General features: G+C 50.8%; 1 protein-coding gene across 1 annotated transcript in view; it reads right to left on the reverse strand.

The window, feature by feature from the left end:
- Positions 1–18,853, reverse strand: part of JPH2 (junctophilin 2) — a 31,350-nt gene that overhangs the window by 3,027 nt on the left and 9,470 nt on the right. The window contains exons 3-5 of the mRNA XM_071573117.1: positions 5,995–6,113; positions 1,698–2,473; positions 495–592 (exon numbers count right to left, since the gene is read on the reverse strand). Coding sequence (XP_071429218.1) covers positions 512–592; positions 1,698–2,473; positions 5,995–6,113 — 976 coding nt within the window. The 3' untranslated portion in view covers positions 495–511. The remainder of the gene's footprint in view (positions 1–494; positions 593–1,697; positions 2,474–5,994; positions 6,114–18,853) is intronic.

Below are 18,853 nucleotides of genomic sequence, written 5' to 3' on the forward strand. Positions count from 1 at the left end.
CTTCAGTTTCTTATTTTCTGTGGGTTCTTGACTCTTGCTGGGCTGAGTGCCAAGGAACACTACAACACACAAGTTTCCTGGCAGGAGCCAACATGGAACAGCAAATCTAAAGTGCTTCTTGAAGCATATTTGCAGCAAATTTCAAATTTAACATCACACATTCTGGCACTGGAAGTCTCACCCCAGGAAACATGCCCATGGTACTTGGAAAGCAAAACTATATGGTGGAATTGTATCCTCTCAACACAGTTTATTTTGTGTAAAATGAGAATCAACCACTTAAGTTACTTCACAAACCACTTTTGGAACAAACAAGGGGTAACTGAGAATCTCAATGCTTAATGCAAAGTAATTGCTTTACTGAGTAAGTGCTCTTGCATTTTCATCACATGGGCATCTATCAGTGAATGATTTGCATTGGCAGTAAAGCAAATCATCTCTAAAACATCCAGTGAGGTCTGCAATTGAGGACAGAATCTCAATCTTCTTCTTACCTTGTCTGAGAGGCTCATCATGTCAAAAAATGTACAAATAGGATGGCCAGACCAATGTTCAGTAAGATGACCATGCAGATCACAATTGTGTTAGGTCCCTGAAGGAAAAACCCAAAACACAGTATTATACACCACAGCTCCACCAGAGCAGAGAGATGCAGCTTGATGCTGCTGTTCAAAAATAACACAATCACTCCCTTCTGATGCTCTGAAATCTGGCACTTGACAACCTGCCTGAATTTCAAACCAGTGGAATGTTTATCAATCTCTATTCCTACTTATTCCCTGTAAGCTCCTTTGAAGGAGGCTAAATCAAGCTTTTTCTGAGGCTAAATCAGACTAAAGGAGACCCTGACCATGGGCACATGAACTGCTGAGCCCGTGCCAAGCTGCTCCTCCCAGCTCCCTTCTGCACCCACACTGCCTGTGTTTCCAAAGCTACCATTTTTAAGATGAACAAAAGCACCCACATGAGATTATTCTAATGCCCGAATTTCAGACCAAAATATTTCCAAGCTGTGCTTTTCTAAAGTCTCATTAGAACCATTCATGTCCAAAGGGCTGCAAGATGAGACTCGGGGGTCTAATAAAATGTCTGAGTTTCCAGTTGTATTTGCTGACAGCAAAATTGAATTTCAGAGGCTGTATTTTAGACTTGGGAAATCAGCTGGTGGTGTGACACCACAGTTCAGCTCAAGAGATGCCCCTACAGCAAAAAAGTAAATTTAACAGGTAAAAGAGACACATACTTAGCTTTTTCTTCCCTGTTTTGTTTTTTTTCCCAACACTCAGAACAATGTTGGCTGGTTAAGGGGTGGGAAAAGAAGGGGAGAAAAGTGTAAAAAATTGGAAGATGCCCGTTTTCCCCAGCTTTTGAAATAGGGATGTGTCTGAAAGCATTATCTGCCCTGGTGCAGAGAGGAGGTTAAAGAGGAGCAAGGTGAGCTGGGAAGGGGCAGGACAGGGAACTCCAAGGCTCTGGGATCACAAAGTAAGAGGAGCAAGGTGAGCTGGGAAGGGGCAGAACAGGGAACTCCAAGGCTCTGGGATCCCAAACAGAGCCTCTGGGCACTGCTCAGGGCCCACTGCGGACTCAAGCCCGTGGGCTCCGCATTTCTCTGGGTCCTGTCAGACCTCCTGGTGAACAACAAGCGAAATACAAAGGTGGTTTCCTGGGGGACTCCCAGGGCTGCCCCACGTCACCTCTTCGCACTCCTCCACCTTCTGTGCTGCCACCGCCGCCGCCGCCACCGGGCCCGGGCTCCGCTTGGCCCCGGCCTTGGGCTCGGTTCGTGCCGGTGGCCGGGCCTCAGTCTTCCTGTCGGCCGCGGGCTCGGCCCGGCCCGTGGCCCTGCGCTCGGGGCCGGGGCGCTGCGGCGGCTCCTTGGGCCGGGCCGGCTCCGGCCTCTCCTCCCGCTCCGGCGGCAGGGCAGGGGTGCCCCCCCGGCGCTGAGGCTCCCCCCGGGGCTCCGGGGAGGGTGACTCGTGCTCGGGGAGCTGCTCCTCCTCATAGTCCGTGGCGGGGGTGACCGGGGAGGTCCGCACGGCGTAGCTGTGGTAGCCCTTGAAGAGCTCGACGTCGGGCTCGAGCGCCATGCGCTGCAGCGGCCCGATCTCCATCTGCTCTGCGGGGCGGGCACGACCCCGAGACCCCGCACGGGCCTCGCCCTCGGTGGGCGCGGGGCTCCCGTCACCCGCCCGCCCCCCGGCCTCGGCCCAGCTGCCCGGACGGAGGTCCCCGTCCTGCCGGGGCGCCGCCTTGGCCCGCTTGGGCTCGGGCGGGGTGGCGGCGGGGCTGGGGGCCGGGCTGGCGCGGCGCGGCGGCTCCTCCGCCTCGGCCTCGTGGAGCTGCGGGCTCTCGGGCGGGGTAGGGGCCGGCGGGGCGGCCTCGGGCCTCGGCGCCTCCTCCTCCATGTTCACCGCGTGCTCCGCGTTCTCGATGATCTCCTGCAGCAGCTTCCGCTTCTGGTACTCGGGGCCTGCGGGGAGAGGGGTCGGTGTCAGCGGTATCCGAGTGTCCCGGCACCGTCACGGCTTCGGCAGCTGCGCCCCCAGCCCTGACGGATTCGGGGAGCACTGTGTGAGGGCCCAGGCTGCAGGCTGGGAGAAGGGCATGCACCCAAATCAGAGCCTGATGCCAGGAGGCATTTCCTCCAGGAGCAGCCAGAGGCTCCAAGCCCCATCCAATAGGGGTGAGCCCTTAGTCGTGAGTACCGGGGGCAGCGTGAATGACGGTCAGAAGAGCTCAGGCACAGCAGGCATCAGAAGGCTTACAAGACGTTATTCAAGATAGATTCACAGACAGTTCCTCATAGCTCATAGTAGTAGTAGTAGAAGTAGTAGTTCCTAGTAGTTCCAGTTAGATCTAGTCCTCACTCAGTAACATTCACACCTTTTATATCCTCTCACATCCAACATGTCATTACATTGTTGGTTAACCAATTCATCTCACATATGCCAAAGCCTCTCATTGGTCACAGGACCACACACACACTCTAGGTAGCTCTCTTCTTTTTAAGGTGCACTCCAAACAGCTTTCTTTAAGGGATGCACTCACTGTCATCCCTACACCTTCCTGTACTGGGAAAAGCCAAAGGAGCAGGTGGGGAGCTGGAGATCAGGATAAAGCAACAGTGAAAATCTGCAGCCCAGCTTCTTGTGGTCACACAGGTGGGTCATGCTGGGTCTAAAGAGGATACCTGACACCATCACACAAGATGACTCAGGGCTTTGGGTTTTGTTCTGGCCTCATCTCTCATGCTGACTTGAGTTCCTAGCAACATTGCCTCATTTCAATGATTCACCTATCATTAAATCTTTACCTTTTATTAACCCTAGGCCATGTCTGCACAGCAAGTTGCAGCCCAGCCTGCGTCTGGAAAAATCAGTCAGAGCCTGACACCGAAGATACCCATCGTGGTGGGATGTTTGGCAGACCAAAATCCACCACTGAACAACTAGGAATATCCTGTGGAGTAACAGCCCTTGACAGTGCTCTGCATGCTGGGACACGTGCTGGGAGAGGGGTCCCCGCATATCACTGTGATACTCACAGCAAGTGAGAACAACAAGAGCGTGATGGTCCTTATGGGCAGCACGAGGTCACAAAGCAGCTTGTTTGAAAGCAAACCACCTGCTTTGGCCTCATTCTGCTGAACTCCAGCCATGTTAAGGGGTGCAAATGTACAGGGCTTGCTCTGTGCTCCTGAACAACACAGATCCTGGAGCCATATCATCCCTGGCTGCCTCAGGGTTCCTCCCCTCGTCTCCTCCACCCCAAGGACTGATGCAGACTGGTTGGGAAATTGGCTTGGTGCTGCTTTGCCTCTAATGAATCAGTGGTGTGATGTGCACACTGCTATCTCCTGCCCATGCAGGCAATGCCTCTGCTTGCAGGGGCTGTGGGGAGAAGGAGGGCACTGATTTTAGCTGCTCTGCCCTGCCTGCACACTCCTGTCAATCAGGAGGCGACCCATTCAGGGCCATTTATTTCTGGCTGCCAGTAAGTTATTTGGAAACCATTTCAACAGTTGTTCAGACTCCTCAAAATAGGCTGCCTGCAGCTCCAGGCTCCTTGTTCTCTCCTGCTACTTTCTTCTCTTCCTGAATGATTCACAAAATAAACCCCAAAAAACAATTGCCTGGAGAGCACTCACCTCCTCACTTTCATCTCCCAGCACAACATTTCAGGAAGGGCTTTGCCTTGCATCCCTCTCCTCTAAGCTATTAGGGATGATACCCTAACTGAATCCAGGGCTCAATACTAATTAGAGTTATGAGGCTTGCTGAGCAAGATTGCCTGTGCCAGACACAGCAGGGTCTATCTGCCAGGATAGCAGGGGAAATACAGCTGCTAAACATGGCCAGGCTCTCTTGGCTCTGAACAGCAGCTCCCAGTCCTTGCAAAATCCAAGGGTGGACTACTCTCTGTTTGTCCTGGATGGTGCAACCATGCAAGAAGAGACATCTGCCCTTGTTGTGCACTTTGGGAATTTAGAGATGTAAAAGAATCACAGAACAACATACATCAACAGCTTACAAGGCTTAGAGAGAGAGGGGCCAGGATTGAAGCAAGGCCCTACATAACAGCAGGAGGAGGATCCAGCACCTGAGGAGCCAGAGTGGAGGTCAGGCTGCCTCAAGTTTTTTACAGAGACCATTTCAATTGTCTCATTCAATTGCCATGGGTGGAAAAAATAATCTAGCTAGATGTTCAAAACCTCCCATTGGGAATTCCAGTTTCCTTTGCCTCTGTGCTATAAATACCCCAGTGTGCAAAGGGTGAACATAGAGCTGTGAGTGGCAGCTGGGGGGCTTATGTGAGGATCAAGCAACGTTTAGCCATTGTTAAATGAAGTGCCACACTCTGGCTCATGCCCATGCCTGGCTGCTGTGGTGTTTCCCCACTCAAAGCCAGCTCTGATGGGCCTTGCTGGGCAGTGGGGAGGAACGGGCAGCACTCCAGCACAGCATCTCCCCAGCTAGGAGGTGCAGGGCAAGGTGGGAGCACAAGGAATTCAGGCAAATCTGTCAGCATGACTCTCCCTGGCCAAGCACTAACTGTGAGCTGTTTCCCTTTCCCACTGTGTGCCCTGTGCTGGGGTGTAGTACAGGATATGCAGAGACACCAAAATCAGAGCAGGAGCAGGTGTCAGGTTTTGCTGAGCAGGAGTCAACCTTTGACTTGTACCCCTAGTTTTGCTGCTGTGATAGTCCCTTATGATCCTGCCTCAGCAGCCATGGGGCACTCCTTCTAGGCAGCAAAGCCAGATAATAAAAACGACAGGATGAAGATGTAGGCACTTAGAAACTTATTTTCTACTCTGTTATTACCTTACCTCTCTAAAAAGGAAAGTTTTCCAGGAAGAAAACTTTCCTGGCTAACTCAGTCTAGAGAAAGGTAATGGAACTCATAATTCTGCTTCTAATATTACACTTCCTATTGACTAATCCTCAGTGCTTGGTCTCACAGAAGGAACCTCCCAAGTGTTTTCCCAGCCAAATAATCAGCAGGGATGCTAACAAATAAATAGGGAATCGGAGAAGTAGTATTTTGTATTAAGTGCTTTCTTCTAGGATATTACAACCCCTAATTAGCAAAGTCTGATTGTGCCCTTATGCGTTGTGGGGCCCCACAGGATATGGGCTTGTGAGTCAATGCACAAAGCTGTTCCAAGAAAAATCCACAAGGGATATATCTACAGGAGTGCTGCAAATAGCCCCAAGCTTGCTGCCTGTCCTGCCTGAGGGCTTTGATGTGTGCAAAAACATGAGAGGTTCAGGGACTGTGGGTTTTCTCCAGACTATGGTAACACAGTGGGTACAACAGTGGTGTGAGGAGGACTGCAAATGAGCCAGGGCAGGGGGCTGGCTGAAACTGAGCAGAAGAGGATTTAGGATAGACAGGAGGACAACTTGCAGTTATAAAGTGGATGGAGCATTTGAACAGATTCCCCACGGAAAGTGTAAAACCCCTCTTAGAAGATGCCTCTGATCCTACCTGGCTGGTAGAAATCTGGGGAGAGCTCCCTGGCCATCATTCTGGCTATGCCTGATTCGTTGTTGGCTGCCTGAGCTGCCTGCTCAGACCCTTCTGCCTTGGCTTTGGCATGAGCTGTCCTGTGGAGAGAAGAGAAGACAACAGTGAGCACCCTCTGAGCCAAAATTATCTCAGCTCATGGAGTGAACTCTGTCCAGCACCAAAATCAAATCAGCCCATCTGGCATAACAGCACTCAGAGTTTGCCCACATGTCCCAAACCCCTACACTCAAGGAGAAAAGATCAGATTTTCAACAAGGAAGGGACCCAGATGCTCAAGACTAAGGTGAGAAGGTGTCGTGTAGTCGTACAAGGGAGCAGGGCTGGTGTATTTGCAGATGTGAGTGTGTTCATGTGTTGCAGTGAGGCAGCAGGTGCTGCAGAACAGGCTTGTTGCTGTGCTGCTCAGAGGAATGCCCAAAGCATCACACAGGCATCTTTGGAGCACAAAGGGACAATACAAGGTGGCTGAACTCTGCTGGGCTGTCACCAGCCCTGAGCTGCTGCACCTTACCAGAAGCAGCGTGTCCCTGCCCAGCAGATCCCAAAGACATGTTTTGCCCCAAATATCTCTCCCATAGCTCTCCAGCAAACAACACATGTTGTCCAGAGGCTCCTCTACTCTCCACAGCCCATGGGGAAAGGCAGAGATATTGCTTCTGTCTCATCTTGGCCCCCTGAGTCCTCTCCACTCCTTCCCATCACATCTCCTCCTTGCTCCATAGGACTATAGGGCTATGGGAGTTATTTTACTGGCCGGCTGTCATATTCCTCACATGCCTCATGCTCGGGGCCCTGTGATCTTTTTGCTAAAAGCAGGACTGGCTTTACAGCCCAGCTGCTGAGTCTGGGAAGGAGCTCACTTCAAACAGCAAAGTAGCACCTTAAAAATAAGGGTGGGTGAAGCACCGTATATTCAGCTGCTTTGTTCCACCAGAGGCTTACCAAGAGCTGCATTCCCTGTGCTCTCACTATCAGGTTTGCCAAGGCTCTGAATATCTCCCATTTCACACACAAACCCACATATTTTTGTGTAGACAGTAAGGTAAGCAGTTAACACTCCTCAAACACCAATTCACCCCAAATTACAACCTTTAACGTGGTCTTAGGGTGTCTGATGGGCCCTTTTCAGACTCAGGTCATAGTTTAGGACAAGAAAAAAGGAGGACAGATGCAGTTCTCATCCCTACAGTGAAAATGCTCGAGAAGAATTTTTGGACTGTTAGTCATGAAATCAGGATTCATTCTTCCCCATTAAAGTGAGATGCAGTAGGCCAACAAGACTAGCTGTAGTCTGAATACTCAATAGGTACAATGAAGAAGTGATAGAAATGCTGTTCTGAGAGCTTTAGAAGGGAAAAGATACACACGTGTGCCATTCTAAATAGCTGCGAGGAAAGAACTAAACATAGGGCATCAATTCCAGCTCTGATACAGGCCAGCAGTGAGATTTGACAGGGAGCTGAAAACACTGTTCAGGGCCCTGCAACAGAGAAGAGGATGTGGAGCTGCTGTGGCTCAGCCTATCCCTCCCTGGGATGACATCCCACTCCACTGGAGCCATGATTCACCTCCCTGCCCACAGTCGTATGTTATCTCCCTGCTTTCTCTGCAGGCTGAGCTGCCTGGGATTGCAGTCATTCTTGGTCTTTTTATCCAAAATTATTACAGCTCCTGGAAAACCCAGAGACAAGACATGATGAGGCAGAAAACAGCATTTTTAAGCTGGTGCTCACAAGCAGGGGGTGTGAGCCAGCTCCAAAGAGAGAGAGCACCTCCTTTTTTGGTAGCATATAATCAGTGTGATTAATTCCACTATAATCTTGCAGGGGCCAAGGGGGATGTTTCTGTTTCTTTCCATGCCTGGGGGATCAGAGTGGGCTGGGTGTGCTGTGCCTGGGGCACACAGCCTGCCTGGCACTGGCCCCAGGGAAGAGGCTTGCAAAGGGGGGATACAGCTCTTCAGTTCAGCAGGATGTGCTACGGCCCCTGGCTTTGTCCTGCTGCTCTTGGAGGATGAGATTCACCATCAAGAGATTCTCCCTCTCAGTTGCTCACTGAGCCAGGCGGATGCTGTCCTGAACAATTCCCAGCCAGACAATAAACCAGCTGGCCCCAGCTGGGGGAGCAGCAGGCAGCTCCTGGCAAGTGGTTTCTTCAAAGTGGCTCTCAAAAAAGTAATCTTGAAGTGGACCAGACTTGGGGTCTGCTCTTACTGGTAAGCACAGAGCTGGACTCTGCATGTCACCAAGTGGGTACAGATGGATCTTGCATGTGCAGCTCTCCCCCAGTATCTGGGGACAGCACAGAAGAACAGCCTGGATGTGTTGGAGGTTATGAGGCAGCTCCCAGTTATGCTTTTCTCCTGCTGGAGATTTCCCTTCCTCCAGAGAGGCTGCCAGCGTGGGTTGCAGAGGCTGTGGTGAGACACTGTGGGTGGTGGGGAGCTGGGCCATCCTGAGAGCCACCATGGGCCCAAAGCTGGGAGAGCTCTATCATGAGACCACCTCAGCATAGAGGGGTGTGAGGCCAGGGAGACCATGGGGCATCTCCCAAGCTCCACACAGGAGCAGTGGGAAGAAGCTGACTGGCACAGCTTTGGGATTCTGCTCTGCCTAATGGACTGTGAGCTGTGTAGCAGCTTTTCCCAGCTCTCTCACTCTGCAGGACACATTTGACCTCTGCTCCTGCCTTCATGCTTGCACAGTCGTCCAAAAGTGTTTGCTTTGGAAGGACTGTGGTCAGCATAGCTGTAGCTTCAAATCCAGCATCTCCAGCAAACCACATGTTGGCCCTGCCAGCATCCCAGGAGAGCACTGCTCTCCCAGCCAGCAGCCTGGCCCCAGCAGGGATGCTGATGCCCTCCTGATGTCCCTCCATCCCTGAGATAATTTATTATGGCAGCAGCCAGGTGATTAACATTTGGCTTTCAGAGACATGGCATGGTGTCTTAAGTACATCTTCCCTGGCTGTGCTGCACATCCTTGGGGCACCAAGGGAAGCAGAGCTGCTCACAGGCTTCCAAAAACCCATGCTGAGGTTTTAATAATACTATGACAAAGCCCAGCCTGAAGGAAAGGGCCCAGCCATAACAATAACATCTAACTGGCCTCGAGTATTCCTGAATTTATTATTTATCCACATGGCTGGCAGTGCCTAGGAGCCCAATGCACAGGAAAACTTGGCCCTGGCAGCAAAGCAGCAGACAAATACCAATTGCCCTGGGAGAGCCCAGTGCACATAGCCCATGGCACAACAACCTGTCCCAGCCTGCAGCCTTGGGTCTGCCAGGAGCAGGAGTTAAGTCCAGGGAGGTTTGAGGGTGTCAGGAAGGTGATTTTCCAACTTCAGACATGAAACATGTAAGAGGAAAAATGTCTTTGAAGGTTAAGATCTTCTCCAAAAGCTGAATCAGCTTTTGTAAAATGGAAATGCCAGCCTTTTATTCTGTTAATGTAAATTTGATGTTCTTCAGGCAGCACTTTAATCAGGGCCACACTTTTTATTTACTGCTGGTTGAGCTGTCAGCTCCCAGCACTTCTGCAGAAAGCAGCCCCTGCAAAAACCAGCAGAGGAGAAAGTCTGGAGATGGAGGAAGTCGGGGGAAACCAACACACAGACCCACAGGTTTCAGAGAAGCCAGCAGCAGAATTCAAAACCCGTTTTCAAGGTAGTGCTGGAAAATGAGCCATGAGCATTAAACACATCAGCTGGGGGAAATAAACACAAAGAGGGGCCTTTACAAACCCACACCGGTGCTCCCTGTCCCAACCAAGGCAGTGCTGCTGGAATGAACACTTCCCAGTTGCACCCTGAGCCATCTCCCTTGGAAGTGCTGTTAAAAATAGCTTCAATGAATTCCTTGCAAGGAGGAGCAGCAGCCCCGTGCCGAGCTGAGGGGAGGCATGTGGGCAATGTCTGCAGCCCCTGTCCCTGCCCGGCTGCTGCCTCCCAGCTGGGTCACAGCGGCTGCCGGGCTTCACACCCCAGTGGGTTGGGAGGGTTAAATGCATCTGCTGTTTTATTTGCTTCTCTGGCACCATTCTAATGCTCTAATAATTTTTGTACTAGTGCAGGACAGAGAACCACTCCTGTCCTTCCTGGCCATCTCCCAGAAACATTGCCTGAATCATTCCTCTGACTGCTACTAAAATCCCCTGTGGACACACGAGCCGCAGCTGAGCACCGTGCTAACAGGTGAGGCCCAAAGCCCAGCCAGCATGCCCATCTCTTTGGACAGTTTATGCGGTTTTGCACATCCACATTGGATTAGATTGTAAATGAGACTGGAATTAGCAGAGAATACTGCAAATACCAGACAGGGTTGGGGTGCCTGCAGGTGCAGCAATGACCTTGCTGCTAGAAATAGGGCAAGAGCTCAGCTCTCTAACCAAGCTATTCTGATTTGCTTATTAAGGGAAAGACAGACCTGTACAGCACTGCCCTTCCTTCTCCAGAGTCTCTTTCCTCCCATCTGAGCATGGATCAACTGAACACCTCTCCAACACAACCCATTCTATGATTCTTGCCATTCCTGATAACATGAGCTGTCAAAAGACCATGAAATAAATGTAATTCATCGGTCAGCTCTAAGAAGGGAGATTTCTGCTGAACTCCCCTCTCCTGGAAACTTACTCTTCCACTCCCAGCCATAAGCCTGCGCCAGCATCCAGAAGGAATAATTTTGTCCTTCCAAAGAAACTTAAGATAACAGTTTGTCTTGGCAGGAATGTTTGCAGCACTCAGAAGGGATAGAGGGAAAGCTGCAGTGTTTTTCTGATGGCAGTATGGTCCTTTCTGCACTTGCATTGTGAAGGGCAAGAGAACACAGGACTGACCAGCACACACTTGTGCTAAGGCTGGGACTGGATGACCTTTAAAGCTCCCTTCCAACCCAAACAATTCTATGATTCTACATCCTGACCTGACAGAACTTTCTGGCTTCTCCATTTTCCATACTGTCTTTGGACTTGTGTCATCCCTAGAGCTGGGGCATCCCTTTCTTTCTGCTTAGTTCCAGTCTATCTCCTTTGTGTCTCTCCCTCTGCCTCCACATGCATGCAGACACCAGCAAAACTCCTCTACTCTCATTTACCTGTAACCAACCCATAGGACTGAATATCCCTTTTCAGTCCACCTCTCGTGCCACTTTCCCTGCCTTCACTCAGATCCATTTGTGTATCCCACCTCATGGGTGTCCTGCCCTGACATCTCTGGGGTGCATGAGCCTTTGCTTCTTTATAATATGGACTCTGCACTTACAAGGTGTGATCTCAATTTTGAAATAAGCATAAATCAACACAATCTTCTTCCTAGAGGAAACACCTCCATACTACTAGAACAGAAATCCAAAAAGAGAAGACATCCTGACCTTGCAGAGCAGCTCATGAGAAGCTCCAGGTTTTTCACTGTTGGTGCCAGCACTTACATAGAACTGGAGGCACTTTGTAGATGCCCAGGCTACTTAGCTGGATAAATCAGACCTTTTCTCCCTCCTTCCAGAGAAAGGGCCCAGCCAGGTCATTCAGCCAGGAGGAAAGCATCCTTTTCTGTGCAGTGATTCTGGAGCACAGGCCTGGCAGAGCTCCCTGCCACCTAACGAGCTCAGCAAGCATTAGCCTTTGTGATTACTTGGTGAATTTTTAAAATACCGAAATGTTATCCTTAGCTCTAAATAGCTCTGGGCCAGTTGCATCTTTTACTGAAGGATACTTCCCCTTGGAACAGTTAAAGTGATATTAATCTTAGAGCAGACAGATCTGCAGCTGTCTTCAATAAGATGACAACCTACACACCCCAGCCCTGCATGCAGGAGATTTGCTCAGTTAATCTCTGCCACCCTCACTGCCCCATGAGCCGAGAGGGACTGGGTGGCCAGTGGCCTTCAGGGTTTGGCTGTGCCAGCCTGCACAGGAGCCTATGGGCTGTGATGAGCTGGGGGCCTGGCAGAGACCACAGCTGCTCTCTGTTTCCCCCAAAGCCCCGGAATGCCATCCGACAGCTGCCTGGAGCCAGCTCTAAATGGAGCAGAACAAGCCAGAGCCTGCTGGCTCAAGTGGCTACCAGGACAGCACCATGGCCCAGGGACACTGCACTGACCAGCAGCTCCTCACCCTGCTGGAGCCATCCTGCCAGCACAGCCAGGCTCAGATCAGCATATTAGAGCATCCACAAAGATATCTTTGGGGAAAAGAGGGATTTGCAGCTGCCAGCTGGACACCCCCCCCCCCCCCCCCCCCACTACTGGATTTCAGGTCTGCTCTCCTCTCTGCTGCTCTGGGTGCAGATCAAGTGGAGTTCAAGTCTCCCAGAGCAGCACAGCCTTAAGGCTATGCCCAAATGCCTCTGATTTATTTCAGCTTCCACCATGCCATTATCAAAGGGGCTCAGCTAGTGCTCTGGGGACCCTAATTTAATTAGGTATCACTGCAAGATCAAAGCAGCTGGGTTATCCCACTGACAGCACATCAAAACATCTTTACAGCACATATGCAATCAGGGTCTTCCAGCCTTTCCATCCCCTGTGTGCTCCTGCCTCCCTGCCTGTACCTGCACTGAGCAGGCAGGGGCTGCTCCCTGCCTTGCCCTTGGAATTCCCACTTCTAAGAAAACACCAGGGATGCAGCTGGTCATTTGTTTGAAGGGAATTCAGCCTGACCCAGGAGCTCCTGAGGAGGCCCAAGCTCTGCCAAATGGATCCATAAGCTGAGTGTGTTTTACACGACTGCCAGATCCACCAGAGCTAAAGTGGGTGAGAAAGTCTGTTTCACTCTAAGATTGTTGGTTTTCTTCAAGAAAAAGTTTTAACAACTTCTAATTCAAGTGTTTGTCAGATTTCAGCAATCTCAACTAAAAGAGTGAGGAAGTGCTGTATCTTTTCTGTGTTTTTTTTTACCCAGTCAAAAAATAAAAGGATTTTTTTCTGGAAATGAAAGGAGATTTCTTAGCATATTTTATTTGGCCATAACTCCAATTATTTATCAGAATTTAAGGCAGAAGCCTTTTTTCTTTCAGCCCTCTAGGTCTCTTGAGTAGACATTCACAAATCTGAGATCTAGGAGAAAGAAGGGAGGGAGCTGGGAGGTGTGAGGGCAGCCAGCCCATGGCCTGAACTGCAGTACCCACAGCTCCCATGCTCCCATGCACCCAAGGCTGCTGAGGGAATGCAGGTGGATGGGACACCAAGTTCCTCTCAGTGCTCACTGAATGCTCATCAGGCTTTGCAGGAGCAAAATGAAAAAACTCAGGACTCAGAAAGCCAAAGGGCTCCAGCTCAGCACCAGGATAAGCTGAAAAAAATGCTCCTCCTCCAGGAAGAGGGAAGGTTTCTTTATCAACAACTTTCTATTTTAATTGGACGTTTTACTTAAAAATTATTTCTTTTTCAAGATAAGCCTATTTCACATTCCACTGAAATGATGATAACCTCTCAGCAAAGCCTGATTGAACAAGATGATTTTAAAACTCAGCTCCCTGCCAGCTGATTCCAAGCATTTGGATGGAAGTCAGAGCCTTCCTGATCTGCAGCAGCAGATCAATTGAATGAGAAGCTATCATTTTCCACAGTCATTTTTGCAGACTGAAGTCACACTTCATTTTTCCCTTTCTGTGTTTGTAAGCTGTTGAGATAAGGATTCCCCACAAGGTTGGAATGAACAGTCCATTAATTCCACTTTCCCTGCCTGGCTTGGTATCAGAGTCATACCCATCCCTGGGGCTGGCATCCTGCCATTCCAACTCTGCTCCTCTTGAGAAGATCCCTGCAAGCCACAGCCTCGCCTGCTTCAACCCTGATAACCTGGGGAGTCCTGGAGAAAGCAGTTTGCTGCCCAACAGATGCTTTCTCCTTGGAGCTACTAAAAGTGCACGTTCCTTCTTACCCTAATAGGGCATGAAAGTGCCTGAGGAAATTCATGTGAGGTGACTGGAAAACAGATAAAGATGTGCACCCTCCTCTGGAGTCAGAACACATCTCAGAGTAAGGAGCATGGTGGGCCAAAAATGTGTCAGTGCTGGAACCGCAGCCAGCCTGGATGGCCATTCCAGGAGAGGGCTGAAAGAAGAGGGTGATGGCATCAACATCATCATTCACTCAATGGCAATGAACCCATCCAGCCTGCAGAGCCTCCCACATGGGGGGACACACTGTCGGGGTCTCACAGCTGGGGTGGGTGTCTGATCCTGGTGCAACCCCAATGCTGGGGCTCGCTGTCCTCATGGCCACACAGGACCAGGAACAGAGAGGAGCTCAGCCAAACCCTAAAGTCCTCCCCCTGCATGGCTCCAGTGTTCAGGTGGGATGAGGGTCAGGCAGCAGTTTGAAAATGGCAGTACTTCTGCAGAGCTGGAGACTGCTGTGCCACACAGAAAGTGAGAGCCTCAGCCCTGGCTTTGTCTGGTGCAGAAATAGATGCCAGAAACTGGTTATCTATTAACCAAGAGTGATGAAACAAGATTATTCTCTTTATAAACACACTCAGCAATTTGAGAAACGTCTTTGCTGGGACAGCAGGACCAAGGAACGTCCCCTCACTGCTATGTCCTGGCACTCAGCTATAGCAGGAGCCACGTGGTTGCCCTTGTTTCTCCCTGCTCATTGTGCTCACTGGCTCTTTCTGAGCCCTGCCCATGGAAGCAGCAAAACACAGATTCCCACTATGGGGGCTGTGGGGCAGCCAGAACACCCGGGCCAGGCAGAATATCCAGCCATCCAGGACCTGTCTGCATCTCAGGCCACACTCGACTGCCTCCAGGTGTGGTTGCACCTTAGTGGGAGTGAGCTTCCCCATGGGGAGGTGAGGAGTAGTCTTGTCCCCCCCTCCAACTGATGCATTTGTCTTTTAAGCCCCTGGAGAGGTCAGGCTGCAACATCTTTGGTGTCTGATCATACAGCTGCAGAAATGCTGCTCCAAACTCCTGTGTCTCTCCCTGGCAGCTCCCGCTTGGAGGCAAATCGCAGCCAACAACCCACCCAGGGTCAGGACAAGCTCTGCCTCCTGCTCCCTCCTCACTACATGCCCATTCATCACAGGGAGGTGTGGAGTCCTGGAGCAGAGACTGAAAGCAGAGGAGGATCAGCTGTTCTCCCAGGCAGAGAGCCCTCCTGGCAGGGGCTGCCTCAAACCACTGCTGCTGCCTGCTCTTGCAGGGTGGCCATGAACCTCCTGCCCTCCAGCCTCAGACCTAAAGGTCTGGGAATGAGCTGAACTCCTGAAGTGTCTAATGCCTGTGCCTCTGGCTAAAAGCCTGAGGAAAGCAGAAATCAATGTGTATTTTAAAAAAAATCCTAAAACTTTCAGCGCAAACCCCAAGTCTCATTCAACAGACCTAAAACATATCCAAAATCATGCCTGGGGGAAGCTGAGATGTTCTGACAGCCCTAGGAGGGCCAAGGCCACTGTGGCCACCAGTCCAGCCCAGCTCTGCACTGGACACACACTGTGCCTCACCAGAGGTGCCTCATGAAGACATCCCTTTGGTTGCCCACCTTCCCCACCAGCAGCATAAACCCCAAAGAGCAGTGGGACCAAGGGCAGGAGCTTGCTGGGCAAGAGCTGTGTCAAACAAAGCACCTTCTTGGTGGGAGCGAGTGGCCGAGCCCCAGCAGCGTGGGCTGCCATGGCCTCAGCTCTCAGCTGTCACACTCGAGCCATGCTGATAAAACCCTGCTCTGCCTGCCCTTATTTAGTCAGGAGCCTCTGCTGACTCCAGTGATTTCAGGACGTCATTTGCACCACACACCCGCGTTCCCCAAGGAGACGCTCGCTGCTGCCCGGCCATGCAGCCTGGAAATGCTGAGCACAGGGAGACGTCGGCAGCGCTACCGGGAATGTGCTGGGCAGGGGAGGTTTGGAAAGCGATATGGGAGCTGTGGAGCACTGTTGTTATTTGAAGGGAGGGCTAAAATGTACCTCAAAGCCATGGGTACAGACAGAAGCCATCTTAGGCTTCAAAACCAGGCAACAGCTCACACTATGAATGATGCCCATGTGTCACTGCCGGGGAAGCCGATGTGATTCCGGACACTGAGTGCTCTCCAGAGCCCTGCAGTGCTTCCACACAGCCCAGGCTCAGCATGATGAGCAAACCCTACTTAATCAGGAATTGATGCTCTACACTTCAGAAGGCAACCTAAAAATTCTTACAGATATCTAGAGATACTACATTAAAACAAAAATAAATCCAAAAGGTATTCATTTGTAGTTGTAATCTCCAGGCATAAACTACACACAGGGCCAGCACCTGATGACAAACAGATGAAGCACAGCAGCCATAATTGCTTCTCCTATCTTGCTTTCCTATTGATCCTGTGACATCTGGCAGATACATCTGAGGTGTTATTGCCAGGGCGTGCATCCGTCAAAGGATCTCAGAGCTTGGCCAGACCCATGCCTTGCAGGACAGCCAAGTGCCTCCATTGATTTCAGTCCAAGTCACTGGGAAGCACAAACACATGCACAGGCAGACCACATCAGAAGCTGTTGCAGTGTTTACACTCATTTTGTCCCCTAAAAGCACCATTCAGAAGCAAAATCCCTTTATCTGCTGCACAGCTACTGTGTACAGAGATTTCAAAAAAAAATCAAAAGTTCCACCTGCAGTCAGTCTGACCCTTCCTCTTATTTTATTATATTATTTTATTTATTTTATTTTAATCTGTTCTGAGGAGATGAAAGCTGACCATTTCCAGGGTCCTTCTCCAGTTTCCAATGGGATCATTCTCCACACCTGATAGGCAAGCACACACTATTCCCCAAGCATCCTGTTCTGTGCCAACCCACGTGCCCATGAAACTCTAGGGCAGCCATTACACACCTCAGGATGGCTCTGAACTGGCTCACTCACAGCTTGGTGGTGACTGTTCCCTCCTCACTGTCCTCCAGCCCATTTATCTACTTGGCTGTGATCCCAGGCCCTCACTGCATTTCTCATTCACCCCAACATTTTTTCAATGAGCCTGTAGTCAGGGCAGAGGGTGGGAAAGAAGGAGGCTGGAGTGAGACAGCAGGTACTTTCACCTGGCACCATGGGAACAGCCATGTTCCAGTTCTGATGGGAATCCCTCGGGATCACAGCAGGACAAGTCCTGGAGAACCAGCAGAGCTAATGAACACCAAACGTGTGTTAACCTCCACATCTATTCCTGTTACCCCTGGGCCAGAGTAAAGCCATGTCTGCTGCCTGTCACAGAGGCTGCACACCAAGAAGACTCTTCCCCAAAGTGACAGCAGTCTGGGCAAGGATTTATACTTCAGCTTCCATCAGCTCCATTCCAGTAACTGACCCCCAGTGCTCCCAATAGACATGTCCAGGGTTTTTATCTGAGCAGAACCAAGAGGCTTTGCCCCGGGTGAAGCTGGCTGACCTGGGTGGACTGCTCAGGACAGCACAACACCATGCCAAATGATTTCACATTTTGAAATAATGAAAAACAGAATGAAAACAATCACTGTTCCCTCAGCTGACAGTGAGATGATGTCCTCAGCCTCTTGCACAATGGGAAAAGCAGCCGGATTGCTGACCCAGGAGGATTCAGAAGGGAGCTGAGTAGGCTAGGGCAGCACTGCTGGGGCAGGACAAGCAGCAGGGCAGGCAGTAGCTGGCACTGCCCACAGTGACAGGCGGAGCAGCCAAACCAAGCCGGCAGGTGGGACAGGAGTTGTGAAGCAGCCTGGCACCTCAGAGTGGAGCATGGAACAGGGAAGGTTTGGTGGCCATACTGACCATCATCCCTGTCTGTCACTGATCTCCTGCCCATCAGCCTAAGGCAGGGCTCCCATCGCTGCTGCTGCTGCTGACAGAGCACCCCCAGAGCTCAGCACGTGCCTGGGATTCCTGCACTGGAACTGGCCAAGGCAGCTTCCAGTGCCTGGGCTTGATTTCCTCAGGACTTCTTTCCTTAAAGAGCCTTTTATGGTGCAAAAGCGAGAAATCTGGTCTTCTCCTCACACTTCACCCCCTGACAGTAGAAGGCTGGATGTTGTGACCCTTTATCTGTTACTGCAAGGGGCTCCCTTGAGTGTCAGAAGCAAATGAAACTCAAACATTCATATACAATGGCTTGCAGTTACAAGCTCAGACAATGCTAATGATAGTGCAGCCCTTCTATAAACTGTGATAATCTATTTTCACAATCTGCCTGCAATTATTCTGTTCTGGGTGTGGAAACTGAGTAAAGGTTCAAGGCCAAACCAAAAGTCATTGGCAGAGCTGCAGTTTAACCTAAGGACCTCTGGAAGCAACATTATCTGTATTTACTCTCAACCCCAAAACTGAGCTGAAGGGAGGAGGAAGGAGAGGATGAGTTGGATTTACAAATGGCATCAAATAGAGAGTGGCTCTGCCCAGAGCAACATATACCAGGAATAAACACTGATGGAAACTAAGTTATAGTTTAGAGGATGGAGGACCCTGAATTCTCCCACAGTGGGTCCAGCTCAGCTGCAAGCAGTGCCGCAGAAACAGGACTGGGGTTCCACACTGCCAAGGAGCACAGCAATCCCTTCCCTGCCCCAGCAGCCATGCCACCACAGTGTCTGATAGCCCAGGACTCCCTGGAGGGAACCGGCTCTCACGCCTTATTTCCTCCAGCTTCAAGGTTTCCATAATAGGAAATTATTCCCTGGCCGCACTGGGGAGGGGTGCAGTCCCCCGCCAGGGCAGCAGGCACATTCCAGCCCCTGATGGAAAACACTGCAGAGTCATTTTTGATCCAAAGTGTAAATAGTCTATAATAAAAAGAGGTTTGTGTAAACCAGCCAAGCTCTTGGGGAGCAGTGTTTGCAGCTCCAGCCTCCTTATTCACACTGCAGCCACACGC

This window comes from Pithys albifrons, chromosome 18, assembly GCF_047495875.1.
Source record: "Pithys albifrons albifrons isolate INPA30051 chromosome 18, PitAlb_v1, whole genome shotgun sequence".
Classification (NCBI taxonomy): Eukaryota; Metazoa; Chordata; class Aves; order Passeriformes; family Thamnophilidae; genus Pithys; species Pithys albifrons.